Raw genomic sequence first — 18996 nt, 5'->3', positions numbered from 1 at the left:
CCCCGTGTAAGTAGGGAGACTCACTTGGTGCTGTACTCCTTCCAGAAGGCATCGTAGTCATCCTTGGTCATCTTCTTGAGCATGTCCAGGGTCTTCCTCACCAGCTTCTTCTTGATGACCTTCAGGAGCTTGTGTTGCTGCAGAGTCTCTCGGGACACGTTCAGGGGCAAGTCATCAGAGTCGACCTGGAAACAGACAGGAAACCATGGTAACAGACTATGTCTGGTTCAAGGTACATTCTCGGAGTTCAGACTTGAGGTTCAGACTCGAGGTTCAGACCTGAGGTTCAGACCTGAGGTTCAGACTCGAGATTCAGACCTGAGGTTCAGACTCGAGGTTCAGACTCGAGGTTCAGAGACTAGGTTCAGACTCGAGGTTCAGAGACTAGGTTCAGACTCGAGGTTCAGAGACTAGGTTCAGACTCGAGGTTCAGAGACTAGGTTCAGACTCGAGGTTCAGAGACTAGGTTCAGACTCGAGGTTCAGAGACTAGGTTCAGACTCTAGGAGCAGACTCAAAGTTAGACTTAAGTCAAGCATGTTTTGGTTTCCTACATGGAGAGAGAAGCTGTCCCTCGTACTGATTAGTTACCAGCCAATACCAGTTTAGTCTTGATTATCAAACTAAGAATTTACACATTAAGTATTTGTATAGACCAGCTAAAGAGACTGATATTTCGAGTTTTACACCAAATAACAGCAAAATACCTGTTAACATTGCTGACTTGCATAATGTCTTATTGACTGTTATATAAACTAATCACTAATCACTAAAATATGCACAATGTGATAATCTGATTTATGTGTATTGAAGTGTCAACAACACTCACCACTCCACGGACGAATGAGAGGTACTTGGGCATCATGTCTTCGAAGTCATCGGTGATAAACACACGTCTTACGTACATCTGAAACCAGGATTGTTTTATGGTTAAAGCATGAGCATAAGGAGACAAGCCTCTCATAAAGCAGGTAGTCTTTCATGATGCTTTTCAGGATATGTGCTTTCATGTAAACTAAGATTCACCAACATATACTGGATTCACATTTTGCTAATACTGAATATTTGCTGAATCATTTCCAAATTGGTGTGCAAATAAAAAACATTCACTTAAATCACTCCACACGCCTTCTGTCAGTGAGGTGAGGTGAAATTGGGTTTAACGTCGCGCTTGAGAATATTTCGCTCATATGACGACATGCAAGCGTGTGTATGTGTATGTGTGGCTGCTTGTATTAACCCAGACTGAAGCTGAGATACCATGCCGCAGTGAAGCATGAATACCCCACTCAGACACATTATACTGACTCCGAGCCGACCAGTCCTTGTTGTACCCATTAATGCCAAGTGCCAGGCAGGGACCAACAAGTACCATATTTTAACGTCTTTTGGTATGACGCAGTCGGGGATTGAACCCGCGACCTTCCACTCTCCGGGCGGACGCTCTAACAACTACACCACGGAGGCGGTCGCCTCCTGTCAGTAGTGATTGGAGATGAAATTACGGGATTTACAGTAAGTCCACTGAGATGCTGTTTTAACCAATATGCCACAGACACTCACTCAGACACAGCAGATTGACTCCAAGACCACCAGTGAAGGATATATCCCTTTGTTGCCTAGCCCCAGGCTGGGTAAACACAAGTAACACAATCTGGTGGTTTGTGGACAGGAATTGTGAGTGAGTATGGTTTTACACTGCTTTTAGCAATATTCCAGCAATATCCCGGCGGGGGACACCAGATATGGACTTCACACATTGTACCCATGTGGGGAATCAAACCCGGGTCTTTGGCGTGATGAGCCAACACTTTAACCATTAGGCTACCACACCACCTTTGTAGACAGGAATCAAACCACTACCTCCAGTAAACATGTCAAGTTTCAGCTGCAAGTGCTCACCTTAATGGCTTCCAGCCTCTTGCCGTAGTTCTGGAACATGTCTGATGGCGAGGCCTTGGGGACATACAAGATGGATTTGAAGGTCACCTCTCCTTCTGCTGTGAAGTGGGTCCTAGCCATGGGGTCATCGGAGTCCTTGCTGATGGACTTGTAGAACTCGTTGTATTCACTGTCCTCGATGTCACCAGTTCTGCAGGAGAGACAAACCATCGTCATGTATATACCTTCTTGTGATAGGTGGGTAATATTTGAATGTATCTGCTCTCAAATGTTGAAATAGGAATTCATATCAAAAACTGAATATTTTTTTTGCATTCTTAGTCCATCATCACATTTTCATCCTTACAATAAAATACTTTAATCACCAGGCCACCCCATCCCAGTCTATAAGAATAAAGTAGTTGATCCCTACCGACTAAACATCACTTTACATAATACAAACAATACGATATCCCCATCTCATCAGCAATACGAAGCCTTGTCAACCACGAGGAAGAGAGTGAGTGAGTATGGTTTTAAGCTCCTTTTAGCAATATTACAGCAATATCATGGCAGACGACACCAGAAATGGGCCTCACACAATGTATACATGTTGGGAATCAAACCTGGGTCTTCTGCTTAGAAGAAACGCCTTAACAACTAGTCAACCCCACCACCACGTCAATTAGTGAACCACTCACTTCCTGGTCCAGATGGGCTTAACACTGTTCATGAGTTCCCAGTCCCAGACAGTCTTGCTGACTTTCTTGGTCTTAGGCTTATCTTCATCCTTATCCTCCTCCACCTTGCCATCCTCATCCTCATCTTCCTTCTTCTCTGCATCAGCATCTTCCTTCTTCTCTTCCTCCTCCTCTACAGGCTCATCAACCTCCTCAGTCTGAAACACATATACATTCTTGTACACACTAACCCCTTGGACAGAGCAACATCCTACAGGATTATCTTAAAAATATTTGAAGTATTTGACAGACACTGGACAATTGATCAAGTGGCTTCTAGATGGACCCACCTTGCTGGTCCAGAGATGGATGTTGAAGGTGATAAACTGGCTGTACTTCCTGACAATCTCCTTCAGAGTGTACTCTTCCAGGAAGTCGTGGGCCTCTTCCTTCAGGTGAAGACTGCAACACAAACAGTGGAGAATACAGGCTGGGACCATACACAGTTCAACTTATGGTGCTATACACCAGTGCTATACAAGGGAGATGATACGACAGTGCTATACTGAGGGAATCATACGACAGTGCTATACAGGGGAGATGATACGACAGTGCTATACAGAGGTGGTGATACGAAAGTGCTATACAGGGGAGATGATAGGACAGTGCTATACTGAGGGAAGGATACGACAGTGCTATACTGAGGTGATGATACGACAGTGCTATACTGAGGTGATGATACGACAGTGTTATATTGAGGTGATGATACGACAGTTTTATACAGAGCTGATACAACAGTGCTATACTGAGGTGATGATATGACAGTGCTATACAGAGGTGATGATACGACAGTGTTATACTGAGGTGATGATATGACAGTGCTATACTGAGGGAATGATACTACAAATGGTGCCATAGTGAGGACACAATGCCAAATACACTACCACAAGTTCACATGTCAATTGGATCAAAATGAACAAAACAATCATGTTAAACTCTTTGCAAATCACATCAGAGAACAGTTCTTCCCACGCTGACATTTCATATACAGGTGAGCTATGAGCTGAATCAGATGAGATCAAAGAACAGTTTCCCCCGGTAGGGACGGAAATGTCAGGTACAGCAAGCCTCCCTATATACACCCCAGCAGCCTCTACTCACTGCTAAACACAGGTGTCTGATGAGCAGCCCTGTACAGGCAGCAATCTCACACAGGTGAACACAACTTGGTGGTGAGGTGAAACAAGGTTTAATGTCTCGTTCAATATTATTCACTTATATAGTGTTGTACATATGGCTTCTTGTGCTAATCTGGACTAAAGTCTGTTTCATATTTAGTGAGTGAGTGAGTGAGGTTTTACGCTGCTTTAAGCAATATTCCAGAAATTTCACGGCGGGGTACACCAGAAATGGGCTTCACAGATTGTACCCATGTGGGGAATCAAACCCGGTTCTTCAGCATGATGAGTGGACACTCTAACCATTAGGCTATGACACCACCCCGTTTCATAGTGCTAGCCGAATGAGATACCATGGTGCAGTTTAACATGGATACCACACTCAGACACAGTATACTGATGACAAGCACATTTACTGACTGAGCTGACCGGTCCAGGATTTATCTCCTTAATGACAACTGCCAGGCAGGGTAACAAAAAGTTTTACACAGCTTCTAGCAATATTCCAGCAATATCACGGCGGGGGTACACCAGAAATGGGCTTCACACATTGTACCCATGTGGGGAATTGAGCCTGGGTCCTCAGTGTGACAAGCGAAACGCTTAACAACTAGAATATCCTCCCTGTTGAATACCGATATGATGACAAATAGAAAGAAGGTGAGGTAAGGTGAAATTGGGTTTCTCGTGGTGCTTGAGAATATTTCGCTCATATGACGACGTGCATGTGTGTGTATGTGTATGTGCGGCTGCTTGTACTAGCCTAGACTTAAGCTGGTTTTATAGTGCTAGCCGACTGAGATACCATGCTGCAGTGAAGCATGAATACCCCAATCAGACACATTATACTGACTCCGAGCCGACCAGTCCTTGTTGTACCCATTATTGCCGACCGCCAGGCAGGGGCCAACAAGTACCATATATTAACGTCTTTTGGTATGACGCGGTCGGGGATCGAACTCGCGACCTTCCGCTCACCGGGCGGACGCTCTAACCACTACACCATGGAGGCGGTCAAGAGAAAGAAGGGGTGGAAGGGAGGGTCGAGTTTGTCTGGAAGATGTTTTATAAAGTAGTTTGGTTATTACAGACTGTCAGCTTAATGTGACAGAGGTCATAGGTATTTTACCACATATACTACCCATCCAAAGTTTAGACACACCTAAAGCACTCACTATATCTTATGTATATATATATGGTTACATCGAACATGAATTTCTCCACTAACTCCACAAACTCAAATTGTACGAGGATCATGCATCAAATTGCTGAATAGCATGTGCAAATATCGTTCATGTGATAAGCTGCATTTTGGTGTAAAGTTTTGTTAAGAATTCGCCAATTTTCACTGATTTCTATCATTTATTGAACTCATGACAATAATCTTGTCAACGTTACGAATGTTTTTACAATACATTAGTTCATGTGTAAACAGTACCTTTAAACTGAATGGAATATTTTGCAAAATCAAGTTTAAGACAGCTGACTGAAGTAAGAGGCTACATTGACACTAGTGAGTCTAAACTTTTGATGAACCCAGGAGCTAACAAGAGAATAATTCAGTGACATGTGGTGAGCAAACTCAAGGCAAACACGTGGTTGACAGCATGAGCAATCGCCCATGCTTTTGAGGCATAGACTCAGTGAGCTTGGTCAAGCATGTGAGACTGGAGACTGATAGGGCTGCAGAATCCTGATGGAATGGGGGGAAAATCGTTGAAAAAGAAACAAATGATGAAAATAAACAAATCAAATAAATAATTAAAAAAATTGAAGATATAAACAACATTAAATTTAATATGACGTTGGTAACCATAGCATGTGGACAGGTATCCAAGACTTGTTTCACAAACATTTTCCTTATGTGACAGATTGTCTTACCTAACTGTGGTTCCTCTGCCGAGGGTATTTCCACGAGGATCCTTGGCAATGCTGAATTGCTGGGCATCAGACTCCCAGATGTACTGCTCATCATCGTTGTTCTTGGACGTCACCACCACGCGGTCCGCAACTGGGGAACAAAGGTCAAGGTCAATAATAAACGGGGAACAAAGGGGAAGGTCAGCAACGTTATGTATGCCAGGTGAAAGACCCAAGCACATGTGCTTACGTCTCTGTTATACAATTTACACTACGGCTTACTGTGATATGACAATATAAACATTGTGTAAATGCTTGTAGCATATCAATGGAACAGGTAGCGATATGGAGGTTGGTCTCCCATAATGCAATGCTGCAGCCAGGATTTCTTTGGAAGTTGCGCCTACCTTTCCAAAACTTGGGCCAATAACCAAAAGTGACAAAACTGAGTATAATGGTTATCATCAAATGCTTCTAGTAGTGAGTGAGTGAGTGAGTTTAGTTTTACGCCGCACTCAGCAATATTCCAGCTATATGGCGGCGGTCTGTAAATAATAGAGTCTAGACCAGAAAATCCAGTGATCAACAGCATGAGCATCGATCTGCGCCAATTGGGACCCGATCCTGTTAGTCGCCTCTCACGACAAGCATAGTCGCCTTTTGTGCCAAGCATCGGTTGCTGAAGACCTATTCTACCCCGGATCTTCATGGGTCTGCTTCTAGTATAAATACTATAAACACAATTGTTCTACTCACATTGTTTACTAAGTTCTGTGATTCAACGACAGACAATTCAAATATGAGCTCCTTACAGCAATTCACATTACAGTTTCGTATGCAAATAGACATAGTAGCAATGTGCAGAGCTTAGAAAGCCTTGTTTTGAATTCCAGAAGTTCTAATATTTTAATTTTGATTTCCTAACGTTTGACATTGCTTCAATGAATAGTCGTATTTTAAAATTAATTACGCGTCTGATATATAAAAACGCATCATAAATTACAAATTTGTGCCATTGTTGGCACATACATTTATAATAAAGCGCGCCAAGATAGGTACAATTAGCGGGAATCCCGCAATTACGCAGTCTGGCTGCAGCACTTATAATGGATGTAGATGGTGAATGAAAGGATAGATCTGTGTTCCTATGGTTATGGTTTTGCGGAAGTACTGGAGTAAGGGATACATTTTTCAAAATTCATGAATCTGCAAGTCCTTGTGACTGCAATTCCAGGCATTACTTTAGACACACACAAAAAAAGTATTATATAACATATCTGCCTACCCAGGAAGGATGAGTAGAATCCGACACCAAACTGTCCAATCAGATCACTGCTCTCAGTTGCCGACGCATCTCCCAGTTTGGCCAAGAAGTCACTCGTTCCCGATTTGGCAATAGTTCCAGATTCTTGACCAGATCATCCTTGGTCATTCCAATACCAGTGTCTGTTATGTGGAGAACATGGTTGTCCTTGTCGGCCTACAAAGAAAAAATATCTGCCATTAGTCTGAGAATCAAGATCTCGAATTCTGATACATTTAAAGATAATTTGTTTCTTTGCTATTTGAAGCAGCACTCATCAATCCAAGCTTTAAACCCAGCACTCGGTATTACCAGCTGTAGTATGGCCATCTAAGTTTGGACAAGACTATCCAGTGTTTGAAATCATGAGGATCGATCTACACAATTTGGATATGACGACACGCATCAACCAGCCGTGAGTCTGACTACCCAATCCTGCTATGCCTCTGCAAAATTCTAACACATATTACAGATTTGAAAGACGATACTAAAAAGTGAGAGAGAAAGGTTTCAGCAATATTCCAACATCACGTATGGGGACACCAGAAATAGGCTTCCCACACTGAACCCATGGTGGGGAATCAAACCTGGGCCTTTAAACACATTAAACACTTTAACCTGTGGGCTAACTGCCTTGGTATCAAAATAGGAGAGTTTCATCACGTTTACAAACATGTTTTCTTTGAACACAAAGCTTGACTTAAAAATATATTGTAAATGATTTTGAATATCATACAGTGTTTTCATGTTACTTATCATGCTTATGTCTAGTCTTTTTATCACTTCCCTGTACAAAAGTCATTGATGAGGTGAGGCGAGGTGAAATTGGGTTTAACGTCGGGCTTGAGAATATTTCGCTCATATGACGACGTGCATGTGTGTATATGTGTATGTGCGGCTGCTTGTACTAGCCCAGACTGAAGCTGGTTTTATAGTGCTAGCCCACGGAGATACCATGCCGCAGTGAAGCATGAATACCCCACTCAGACACATTATACTGACTCCGAGCCGACCAGTCCTTGTTGTACCCATTAACGCCGAGCGCCAGGCAGCGACCAACAAGTACCATATTTTAACGTCTTTTGGTATGACGCGGTCGGGATCGAACCCGCGACCTTCCACTCTCTGGTCGGACGCTCTAACCACTACACCACGGAGGCGGTCTCACTGGGCTTGGTATAAAAAAAGGAGAGTTTTATCATGTTTACATACATGTTTTCTTTGAACACAATGCTTGGCTTAAAAATATATTGTAAATGATTTTGAATATCATACAGTGTTTTCATGTTACTTATCATGCTTATGTCTAATCTTTCTATCACTTCCATGTACAAAAGTCATTGATGAGTTTACCATGCTGCGTACACTTTTCAATTATGTAGTACCATCCTTTACCATAGAAGCACTACTTGAAATAAGCAAATGGCATTTACAACTCCACCTCAATCCCTTCCTGGGACCTCATGTAAGCATGTGTGACCACCCAATACCCAATTAAGCTTTCTAAGCCAAACAAAGGGTCATTTCAACTCCACTGCAAATCCCATCCAAGTGCCATATTTACAGAGTTCACTGACAGCAAGAGCAATATGGATGCCAGTCAGAAACCAGGAAGCATGTGTGAACTAATCGCAGCATGTGTAACTAATTACAGCTGGAGTGTGCCCCTGATTTCACGATTCACTGCAGCTGGTGCATCTTGGGATGTTCGGCTCCAGTCAGATCCACCTGGTCATATACATTGTGTATTACACAGATCATTCACGACCTTCACGTTGATTAGTAAGAAGCTATTATGGAATGTTTAAGAGGACAGGTTAATTCCAAAAGTATTACTGGTAAGGATGAGATCATCCAGGTAATTCTTCTTTCCGACACGGAAGCAACTTTAGGAGTCGCGTCCAGTGGAGTTGGTAACAGGTTTATCATTAACAGATTAATATTGGGATTAGAGTGATTCAGGTTGTTGCCACTTTGGAAAAACTCACGAGGATGGTAATGGTGCTGACAAAAAGTTCATAAGGGTAAATCTTGGATCTTGACCAAAGATTAGCAGATCCTTGTACACTAAGGGAGGCAATTCTTTACAGCGAATTACAATGTTTTAGACCACAGCCTACTACATTAGTGAAATTGACTTCTTTGACTTGACTGACTGAGTTTGGTTTTACGCCGCTTTTAGCAATATTCCAGCAACATCACGGCAGGGGGCCACCAGAAATGGGCTTCACACATTGTACCCAGGTCTTCGGCGTAACGAGCCAACGCTTTAACAACTAGGCTACCCCACAGCCCCGACTTCTTGGTGAAGGCAGGAGACTTATCAGTTGTGCATGAAGAAACAGTAAACAAATATATATCTGACATATATCATGTGCCATATATTTAACGAGAATAAATGTTGATTCAGAAATAGTGGTAGTGTTCATACTCAGCAGTCAACTGGCCACCTGATCCCCATATCTGTCTCCAGTTATAAAAAGCATGAGATACCAAGAAGGTGAGTGAGTATGTTTTTAGGCCGCTTTTAGCAATATTCTAGCAATATTACAGTGGGGGACACTGGCAATGGGCTACAGTGGGGACACTGGCAATGGGCTTCACACTTTGCACCCATGTGGGGAATCAAACCTGGGTTTTGAGCATGACGAGTGAATGCTTCAACCACTAAGCTACCCCACCTCCCTACACGAAGAGAAAACTTATCACCTCAGGTACATCATGGATGTAATAAAAGACTGAATGTTGACTAGGAAAGCAATTGGCAGACAAACCAGTGGTTAATAGCATGAGCAACAATCAGCCCGGTCACATGACTACATATTCAACCAATCCTCTTTAGTAAGGGATACTGGGACCTTCTCCAGACATACACAAAAACATGGCCATTTTAATAAATTGGTTTATGAATGAAAAGGACAGGAAACGATCAACTTAAAAAGAGGCAACTTCAAGAACACAAAAATAAATTTGTTATCTATAAACAGAACTCCCTCAGCGTGATAAAGCCTCATTTTCAACTCTAGTACAGAATCAATCTATGTCATGGCCACAGTAAGGAAATAATTAATTTCCATGTCGCCATCCTACATGGACCATATGGTGTGGTTCAATCAACAGATTATTGAAACAGTTCCAAAACAGAAGCATCATTCCACAGACAGACTTGCTTTTCTTTTTTTCTGGGCATAATATCAAACAACATACCCTTTTATCTCGAGTAATATACGTACCCACCCACAATCTAGGCAGGAAATATTTACACAGAACGCTTTATTACAAGAATCGGCAATAAACACGATAAACAATCTGCCATAAAAGACATCTGGATGATCATTATGGACAATGTGGTGTCAGTTTAGCAGAAAATTTCTTCAGCTATATAATGTATATTCCAACACTGTTTAAGTATTTTCTGGTCGTTCCATGCATAGCCAGCAGAGTGTGCCATATGTACAAAGTTAATTATAGCTAGCTGTGAGGGAGATAGCATTTTTCAAACTGGGTTCCTGTCTGCTGCATAGGGATACATTACAAGGTGAGGAGGGAGCAGTTGATGCTATCTTCAGTTAGTTTATTACCTGGCCAGACGGTTGCTACTGAAACCTATAACATGGTCACTTCTGTTATCAAAATACTGTTTTCCTAACCTTAAATATTCAGTCAAAAATATTTACAATAAAAGCATTTCGAAATGAAATATTTTGTAAACAAGTGATTTTATTAAATTCATTTTCTAAATGACAGAGCCAGTTTTTAAGGATTTGTAATTCCATATTTAAGACATACAAACTTGGTGTTTTCCAATAGTCTTGGCATATAATGGAGGGAATCCAGAAAGTAGTTGCTATGTTGAATTCTCAGATTCAGTGCTTATCATATCATATTGCTCACATCACTATTCATAACTTTTCGAACATGAACATTTTCATTTTTTTCCGTATGTGAGGTGAGGTGAAATTGGGTTTAACGTCTGGGCTTGAGAATACTTCGCTTATATGACGACGTGCATGCGGTGTATGTGTATGTGCGGCTGCTTGTACTAGCCCAGACTGAAGCTGGTTTTACAGTGCTAGCCCACTGAGATACCATGCCGCAGTGAAGCAAGAATACCCCACTCAGACACATTATACTGACTCCGAGCCGACCAGTCCTTGTTGTACCCATTATTGCCGAGCACCAGACAGGGACCAACAAGTACCAAATTTTAACGTCTTTTGGTATGATGCGGTCGGGGATCGAACCCGCGACCTTCCACTCTCCGGGCGGACGCTCTAACTACTATACCACGGAGGCGGTCTTTTCCGTATGTACATGTAGGGTGCCCATAATACCGAATGTCACAAATGAAAGCACAATTAAAATTCAAGTTGTCTGAAAGAAGGTGGTCGGAAAGAAGGGGTCGTTGACCAGTATGTATACAATTTGTTTCAGTCACAATGCTGCATTGCTGAAAAAGGTATTTTGAATTCTGTGGCCAACATGAGTAATCCAGCTTAGGTCTCTAATATCAACAACCACTGATTTAACCACTTAGATATGCCACAAATCCCTTTCCTCATGAGAACTGGCAGGATTTAATTCCAATAGTGTTTATCAACATGCCGACATTTCGGTGTAGCTTTTATTTTGAAGAAACATTTATCCACATCTAAACCTTAAAATAAAAAATTATACAGATGTACTCCAACCTGACACAGCTGCAACAACAAACTGGAATATATCTGAACTAGAATAATGACAAATTGAGCCCCGATGGAACAAGTGGCTCCCCCTCGTGACAGAATGACCGTGAAAAGGTCAGACAACTCTGTGCAACACCTGGAAAGCAGCCTATATCCATAGCACAGCATCTTTCAGCACAGGTAAGAGTACACCCAAGACCTTAGAACAAACCCTCAGCAAATGGCACAGGTGCTTTCCCTCAAAGGCAGAATGTATTAAGTGCTCCGGTAACAAGACCAAAATGTTGCTCCATCTAAACATTTGGGCTGGTTATGGAAAGAAAGATGAGGTTAACTAATAAGAAATCTAAATGTGGATTCTAATTATGCCAATAAGGCTTGAGTCATGCTTTGGCCATTTCTGTGACAAGAGCAACCTTGTCTACCATAAATCATGACATGATAACAGGCGCCAATAACATTTCATTAACCATATCATGAGCCAGTTCTGGCATCAATCAACAGACTTGGTGGTAAGTCAAGGTGACATTTATCTCCAATGCTGATAAGTCTGCACTGAAACAAATCATTCCAGATTTTACATCTATTAAGAAAATAGGCCCTTTGCACAGTAGTCTACAAAATTCCTGCATCATACCCAAATTTCACTCACTGCACATAGTGTTTACAAGAAAAACATTTACCTTCCCAATGAAGCAGCGATGATACGTATCCCAATAACATGGGTGCGATATACCTATACTGTATGCATATTTCATAAGTTATTATCTCCTTTCTGTAGTATATCAGAACCCGGAATCATTGTTTTCTTAATCTCAGACAGTGAAGATGGGATACTGTAGAGAGAAACACCAGCTCGGTGGAACTGTGAAGATTCTGCTATTTATAGCCAAACTGGAAATACTAGAGAATCTGCATAAACACCATTGTATCATGGTACGGCTCCCAGAATATATCAATTTACAATTCCTGAATGGTAACACAACAAAGCATATAGTTGTCAGGTATACTGTATAGTGGCATCAGGTAAACTGTATAGTGGCATCAGGTAAACTGTATACTGGCATCAGGTATACTGATGTAAATACATGTGAATAACAGAAATGTAATTCTTCAAAAGGCATTTAGAAGTTAGTGCAGTAATACAAGACAAATCTTATGGGTAACAACTTCTTGATTTATTTTACACAACGTGAAGAAGGGGCAAGAACTAGCCCAGAAACGTAAAAAAAATAAATCAAGAAGTTGTTATCCATAAGATTTGTCTTGTAATAACAGAAATGTTCAAGAAACAGTTTACGCAGATTCTCTAGTATTTTCTGACTTGACATAAATAGCAGAATCTGCACTGAACCCCTTAGCCGACATGCTTCTGATATTTAAGAACAAATGATTCAGCGTTGTGATTCACCTGCGAAAGGGAGATAATATAAACTCATGAAATAAAAGTACTGTTCCTAATTATAGGGATCTGCTATGTTATCATATATCTATTTCAAACGCATTGCAATGTAAGCTTTGCTAATATACTTTGTCTCCATTTCAAAAAGAATCCTAAATAAGCAACACGATCCCTGCACACACAATTAGCTGAACTAGCGTACAGTGCATACACCTACAGCAAGTACAGGCGTGGGTATTCTGGGTTGGAACACAGTGAATCAGGTCGTGGATGGTAAGGAGTCAGTGCTGCCATGATGAATACAGAACACAGTGCAACCTTTGGCTGGAGTCCTGCATGGCCGACTCAGCTGGCAATAATGGCCAAGGCCAGCTTAAGACACATTGTGATAAATGAATGAGTGAGAGTGAGTGAGTGAGTTTAGTTTTACGTTGCACTCAGCAATATTCCAGCTATATGGCGGCGGTCTGTAAATAATCGAGTCTGGACCAGACAATCCAGTGATCAACATGAGCATTGATCTGCGCAATTGGGAACCAATGACATGTGTCAACCAAGTCAGCGAGCCTGACCACCCGATCCCGTTAGTCGCCTCTTACAACAAGCATGGGTTACTGAAAGCACATTCTAACCCGGACCTTCACGGGTCAGTGATTGAGACTCTGACAAGGTTGAGTGAACTTGTTTGATGTAACAGTAAAAAATATCACAGGTAGTGTCACGTCAGCCTGCCAATAATTGACCTTGGGGTGGCAAACAAGTGGTTGATAGAGCAACAACCTACCCTATTCGGGTCACACACTAAACACTTTATTGTTCAACCTCAGAATCACAAAGACAAATAGCTTTTGCCCCTAAACATGAAGGATCTGCCACCTTCTAAAAGGTTTCCTTTGCAGAAGTAAAGGGTGTCCTTGAACTTTGCTGCTAGGATATTCAAATCTATGAATCTCCTAACTTTTATGACAAAGACTATAACTTTCACCTGTTAAGTTGCACAACACTGGTACAGAAGTGGCATATCTAATAGCAGCTTATCTATTACTCATGTCAATCTGAGCAGTGCTGCAGAAATAAGTCCTCTTCTCTTGAAGAGACTCCTAAGCAGAAACCTGCCAAGCACAAATCAACATGGCGACAGTCCTGGCCTGGCACCCATCCACATGAAGATTCAGCAGATTGCATGTTTACATCCCTCTCTCATAACATGCACCCTCCACTGTCTATAGCAACACTTAGCAGGATGGCTGGCAACCAGGCTATCCTATCTCTCAAACACATGCCTTGCAACTCTGGGCATCAAATAGCATCTTAAAATGAATATTTCCAGCTGAAGAAGCAGGTTCCCATGATTATGAGATACATATTACAAGAAAAGAGTGAGGAAATAGACTGTTTCAGAATAAAAGGAGTTCACTGAAAGTATGGACAGGCATCTGCAGTTCTGCTTACACCCTCGACTGAAGGCAGACGTGTCAGTTTCTCAACTTGCCAGGTTGGCTGTCGATCAGATATTCATATCCTGTTGCCAGATGCCTCAAACTAATTGGGTTTTAATGAGATTAATCAAAATAATAGTTTATTCAGGACTAAAATAACAATGTCTTATCTAATGTGGAAGATTTCTTATGGACAACACAAAAAAAACTATGTATAACATTCACTTAAAGTTGTAGATTTGTATTTGAACATTTAAGAATTTTTTTTTATTAATTGACATATCGTAGGTGTCCATAAGTGAGTGAGTGAGTATGGTTTTATGTCGCTTTTAGCAATATTCCAGCAATATCACAGCGTGGGACACCGGAAATAGGCTTCACACACTGTGCCCATGTGGGAATAGAACCCGGTGTGACCCAGTGTGACGAACGATCGTTTTATCCACAAGGCTACCCCACCACCCCAAGTGTCCATAAACAAATTCACCTGAAATAAATCAGTAGTCATGACAGGTGTCAAAATGTTCCCACACTTTTACGCTGCTTTTAACAATATTTCAGCAATATCATAGCGGGAGACACCAGAAATGGGTGTTTGGCGTGACGACAGAACGCTTTAACCACTCGACTACCCTACCTCCACACTCAGAATGTTGTCTATACTCAACATGAATCTTCTTTAGTACTTACTTTTATCTTTATCGACAGTTCATCTGTGGCTGATAGTGCGCTGGTGTCTGTGAGTGCCAGGAACCGTATCTTGTCCAGGGCATCAGAGGCGTTGGAGATCAACTCTCTCAAGAAAATCTGAAAACACAGGCATAGTGTTAAGAAACCGTAAAGCGTGTAGTCACGCTGACTAGTTGCCACTTACACATTTATAGCATGAAATACTTAGTCAGCAGTGAGTCAGGACAGGTTTTTATTGTTTAATAGAGCTGTGACGATATATCGTAGTATCGATAATCGTGATACTGTATCTGACGATAAATATATCGATACTATTGTTCGTATCGTGATATGAATCGTTGACAAATTGTTAAATGTTCACTAGAAATTGACGGTTTTGTAAAAATTTACACTGTTACTTGCTATCAAAATATACTTTTTTAAAGATAGCATATCGTGATATACATCGAATCGAATTGTATCATTCCAAGATATCGCGATACGTATTGTATCGTGACATTTCCGTATCGTCACACCTCTATTGTTTAACGCCTCACTCAGCAATATTACAGCCACATGGCGGCAGTCTGCAAATAATCAAGTATGGTCTAACCAACCCAGTGATCAACAGCATGAGCATCGATCTATGCAATTGGGATACGATGACATGTCAGGACTGGACAAGATTCAAATTTATCTCCTAGGTACTGTTCATGGTCTTAACCATTTCTTTTCTCAGCCTTTTTCTCAAATAAACCTTGAAAAAACTAAGAAATATTGCTGTTTGTGTAGTTAACTGTGTTTAGAATGTAATGATGTCCAAATACCTAATATTTCCTTTAGAGGTACAATTTACCGTTTTGATGATATAATAATTTGAAAGCAAAACACATTTAGACTGCATGTATAAACACCAAGGATTTGCCTCACCCACAAAATTGCTGTATCCCAAGCAACCTAAATCACCTCATAAAAATACAATTATAATTGTTACCATGGTTACTGTAAATTATGCGTAAATGACTGAAGAATGTTTATGAGCCCTCGATTTTAGAGCAAGTTTATAAGTACCTCTGCTTATATTTTAAATGTATTTAATAAACACATGATACAATAAACAAAACAATAAACGGTATTGATTAAGTGCAAAGTGTTTATCAAAGTTTACGTGATCAACTCCAGTGTTTATCAGAATGAGAAGCACGTTCCAACCATGCATGCACCTCCATACATTAATCTGACAGGTGTTCCTGTCTGCTTATCAACGTCCTCGAGGAATGTGCATGATGAAAATATGAAACTTACTTTGCCACACAAAATGTTTCATAAGAGACTGATAAAATGGTCAGGGCAAGTATATTTCGTAGAAATAAAACCTGCGTTATGTTGTACATAAAGAGTGGAATCCCAAACCATTTCCTGAATCTGTTAAATAATATAATGCTAAGTCAGCAGTTTAGTAGAAAGGAGCAATGAATAAAAGATTGGGTATCATGAAAATATGAATGGATATTTTTCTAACATTGTAGCAAAAGTCTTACAACAAAAATATCCCCTAAAATATTCATGATCCCAACTTTATTTGTTTAGTATCTTAGCCAACAGATAATGCATTAGACAACTGACTTAGCAGTTACCATGGTTTTGCTGCAATACTGTTTGTGAAAAAATTCAGCAAAAGTATCAAATGTAATGCTTGCATATACTCTCCTTGACTCTAGCTAATAATACAACTTTCTTACAAAATGTCTGGCATTCCAAAACAGAGCCTAGTAGGTAGTGAAACAGACGCGAACATCTACATTCTGATATCTGTATATACTTGATCTCATTCAAGAATTGAAGCAAATTATAGCAAGTCAAAACAGTAGCATTCAGTAATTAGGAATTCCATCATCGGAATGTGTGCTGCAGCAGACGTCATTACCAAAACAGTGTCAGAAGTCAGGACGAAGCATCTGCAAGCAGCATTGCTCTTGACTGGGCAATCAAGAACTGACCTCAAAGACAAATACTGGGTAAAGATTTTAACCTTTGCCTTAAGACAAGATGCTTCTGCTTCCAACAATTATGTTTTTTCAGAATCATCTCAGTGAGTTATCCGTCACAAGTTCAGTAATGTTTGGCAGTAAATCTGGTTGTCAAGAAAATCATTTCCTGGAAAATTTGTAGAGGTACATCAGGCAGAAAGAATTTCTATGCGGGTGTGCTCTTCTTTCATGCCTAATTATCGGCAATTGGAGTTAATTAATGCAAGCAGACGTCAATTTGTGTGATTGTTTGGACAGATATGTGTTCAGTGATCATGGACAGTCTGAAATATTCTAAATGTGAGGCTATTTTTTTATGACTCTGTATTGTTCTTGCAAACAGTGTCAAGCTTTTACAACCACAGAAAGCAGTATTTTATTGTCCTATAACTGATGCCTGGTTTCAACACTGTCATCAATAGTATTTCATGGTGCCAGGTTTATGTTGGAACAGTAGCTAAAGCAAGGAGGATGAAAGAGATATTGGGTTTTAATTTTACATCATCTTGGTAACAGTGCATGGGTGAGGTTTTGTCACTTTTAGTAATATTCCAGCAATATCACAGTGTACCCATGATGGGGGAATCGAACCTGAGTTTATGGTGTGACGAGTAAAGTTTTAACCACCAGGCTACCCCACCACCCCTCATTTTAGTAATAGCCGACCATAGCAGTTTCACATTTTAGTAATAGCACCATAGCAGTTTCACATTTTAGTAATAGCCAACCATAGCAGTTTCACATTTCATAGCATTTTAGTAATAGCCGACCATACCCATTTTAGTAATAGCCGACCATAGCAGTTTATCACCTTTCAATGTTTTGTAGAACCAGAATCAAACCCAGTGACAAGGGTTTCCCAACAGCTGAGGGCCAATGTGGGTGTGTGACCCCTTGACCAGTGGTATCAAGGGTATTTGTCCATGAGAAGTATTTTTGATTTACACCACTTTAATCTTTAAGCAGTATCACTGCAGTGCAATGCACAAGATCAGGGTCAGTTGCCAGCATCCTTTACATAGCTGCCATTGTGGGCACCCAATCCCCATGTCTACAGTGGCCCTCACGAGGACTGACATGTCTGTCTGAGGGATGCACTGAGAATTATCTTAAAGAGCACCATGAGCAACACGTTTCATAACACCCGACTCCCAAATCTGTGTCAAAGAGAAAACCATGATCCTAAGTACAAAAAACCAACTTACTTCTTTGTTTTTGTAGAGGGAGTTGATGATGAGTTTCATCATACGATCAACCTCCGCTTGGAATTCAAACTTCTCCGACTGCTCGCGCAGCTCTTTCATTTGAGCAACATTTAGTCCGTCTATCTTAATGGCTTCCTCCTCCCTGAAGAGAAACAAACACAGGTTAGCATGGCCGGTCAGATTGTTAACTTCAACATCTGAAACTCTAAAGCTTGACATGTATGGATGTTTTTGATTTAATGTCATGTTATTCCTTATTCTTGTGGAGTGAGTGAGTGAGTTTAGTTTTACACCGCACTCGGCAATATTCCAGCTATATGGCAGTGGTCTGTAGATAATCGAGTCTGAACCAGACAATCCAGTGATCAGCAGCATCTTGTTGTGGAACGACCTGTCCACTATTTGGAAAGGATAGGTCTAACCAGAGAGTGATATCATGAGCAACAATTCCATCTTTATGCCACGGGTTGCCAAGGATCAATTCCAATGGACAGACACACAAACTGTGCCATGGGACCTCACATTGCATGCGGGAAGTACAAGGTGGAAGATGAAATATGTGTTTAAGATACCAGGAATGTTTCAGCAGAAAACAAATAAACAGTGCAAAAATATTCATGGAAGAGGTATTGCCTGAGTTATTAGATTTATTTCCACTTTGAAAG

The 18996-nt window shown here is 40.9% G+C and overlaps 1 protein-coding gene across 1 annotated transcript in view; it reads right to left on the bottom strand.

Moving 5' to 3' along the window:
• LOC124290676 overlaps window positions 1-18996 on the bottom strand; it is a 59062-nt gene that overhangs the window by 24838 nt on the left and 15228 nt on the right. Inside the window, 10 exon segments of the mRNA XM_046727476.1 lie at window positions 25-185; window positions 829-906; window positions 1902-2091; window positions 2582-2778; window positions 2911-3022; window positions 5620-5749; window positions 6884-7003; window positions 7006-7078; window positions 15118-15234; window positions 18332-18473. Of these exon segments, the coding sequence (XP_046583432.1) occupies window positions 25-185; window positions 829-906; window positions 1902-2091; window positions 2582-2778; window positions 2911-3022; window positions 5620-5749; window positions 6884-7003; window positions 7006-7078; window positions 15118-15234; window positions 18332-18473 (1320 nt within the window).

Source organism: Haliotis rubra, unplaced genomic scaffold (assembly GCF_003918875.1).
Source record: "Haliotis rubra isolate DU_JTF1 unplaced genomic scaffold, ASM391887v1 Scf1126, whole genome shotgun sequence".
In the NCBI taxonomy this organism is placed as follows: domain Eukaryota; kingdom Metazoa; phylum Mollusca; class Gastropoda; order Lepetellida; family Haliotidae; genus Haliotis; species Haliotis rubra.
The sequence above is the reverse complement of the archived record's forward strand: the minus strand, read 5'-3'. Positions and strand labels throughout refer to the sequence as shown.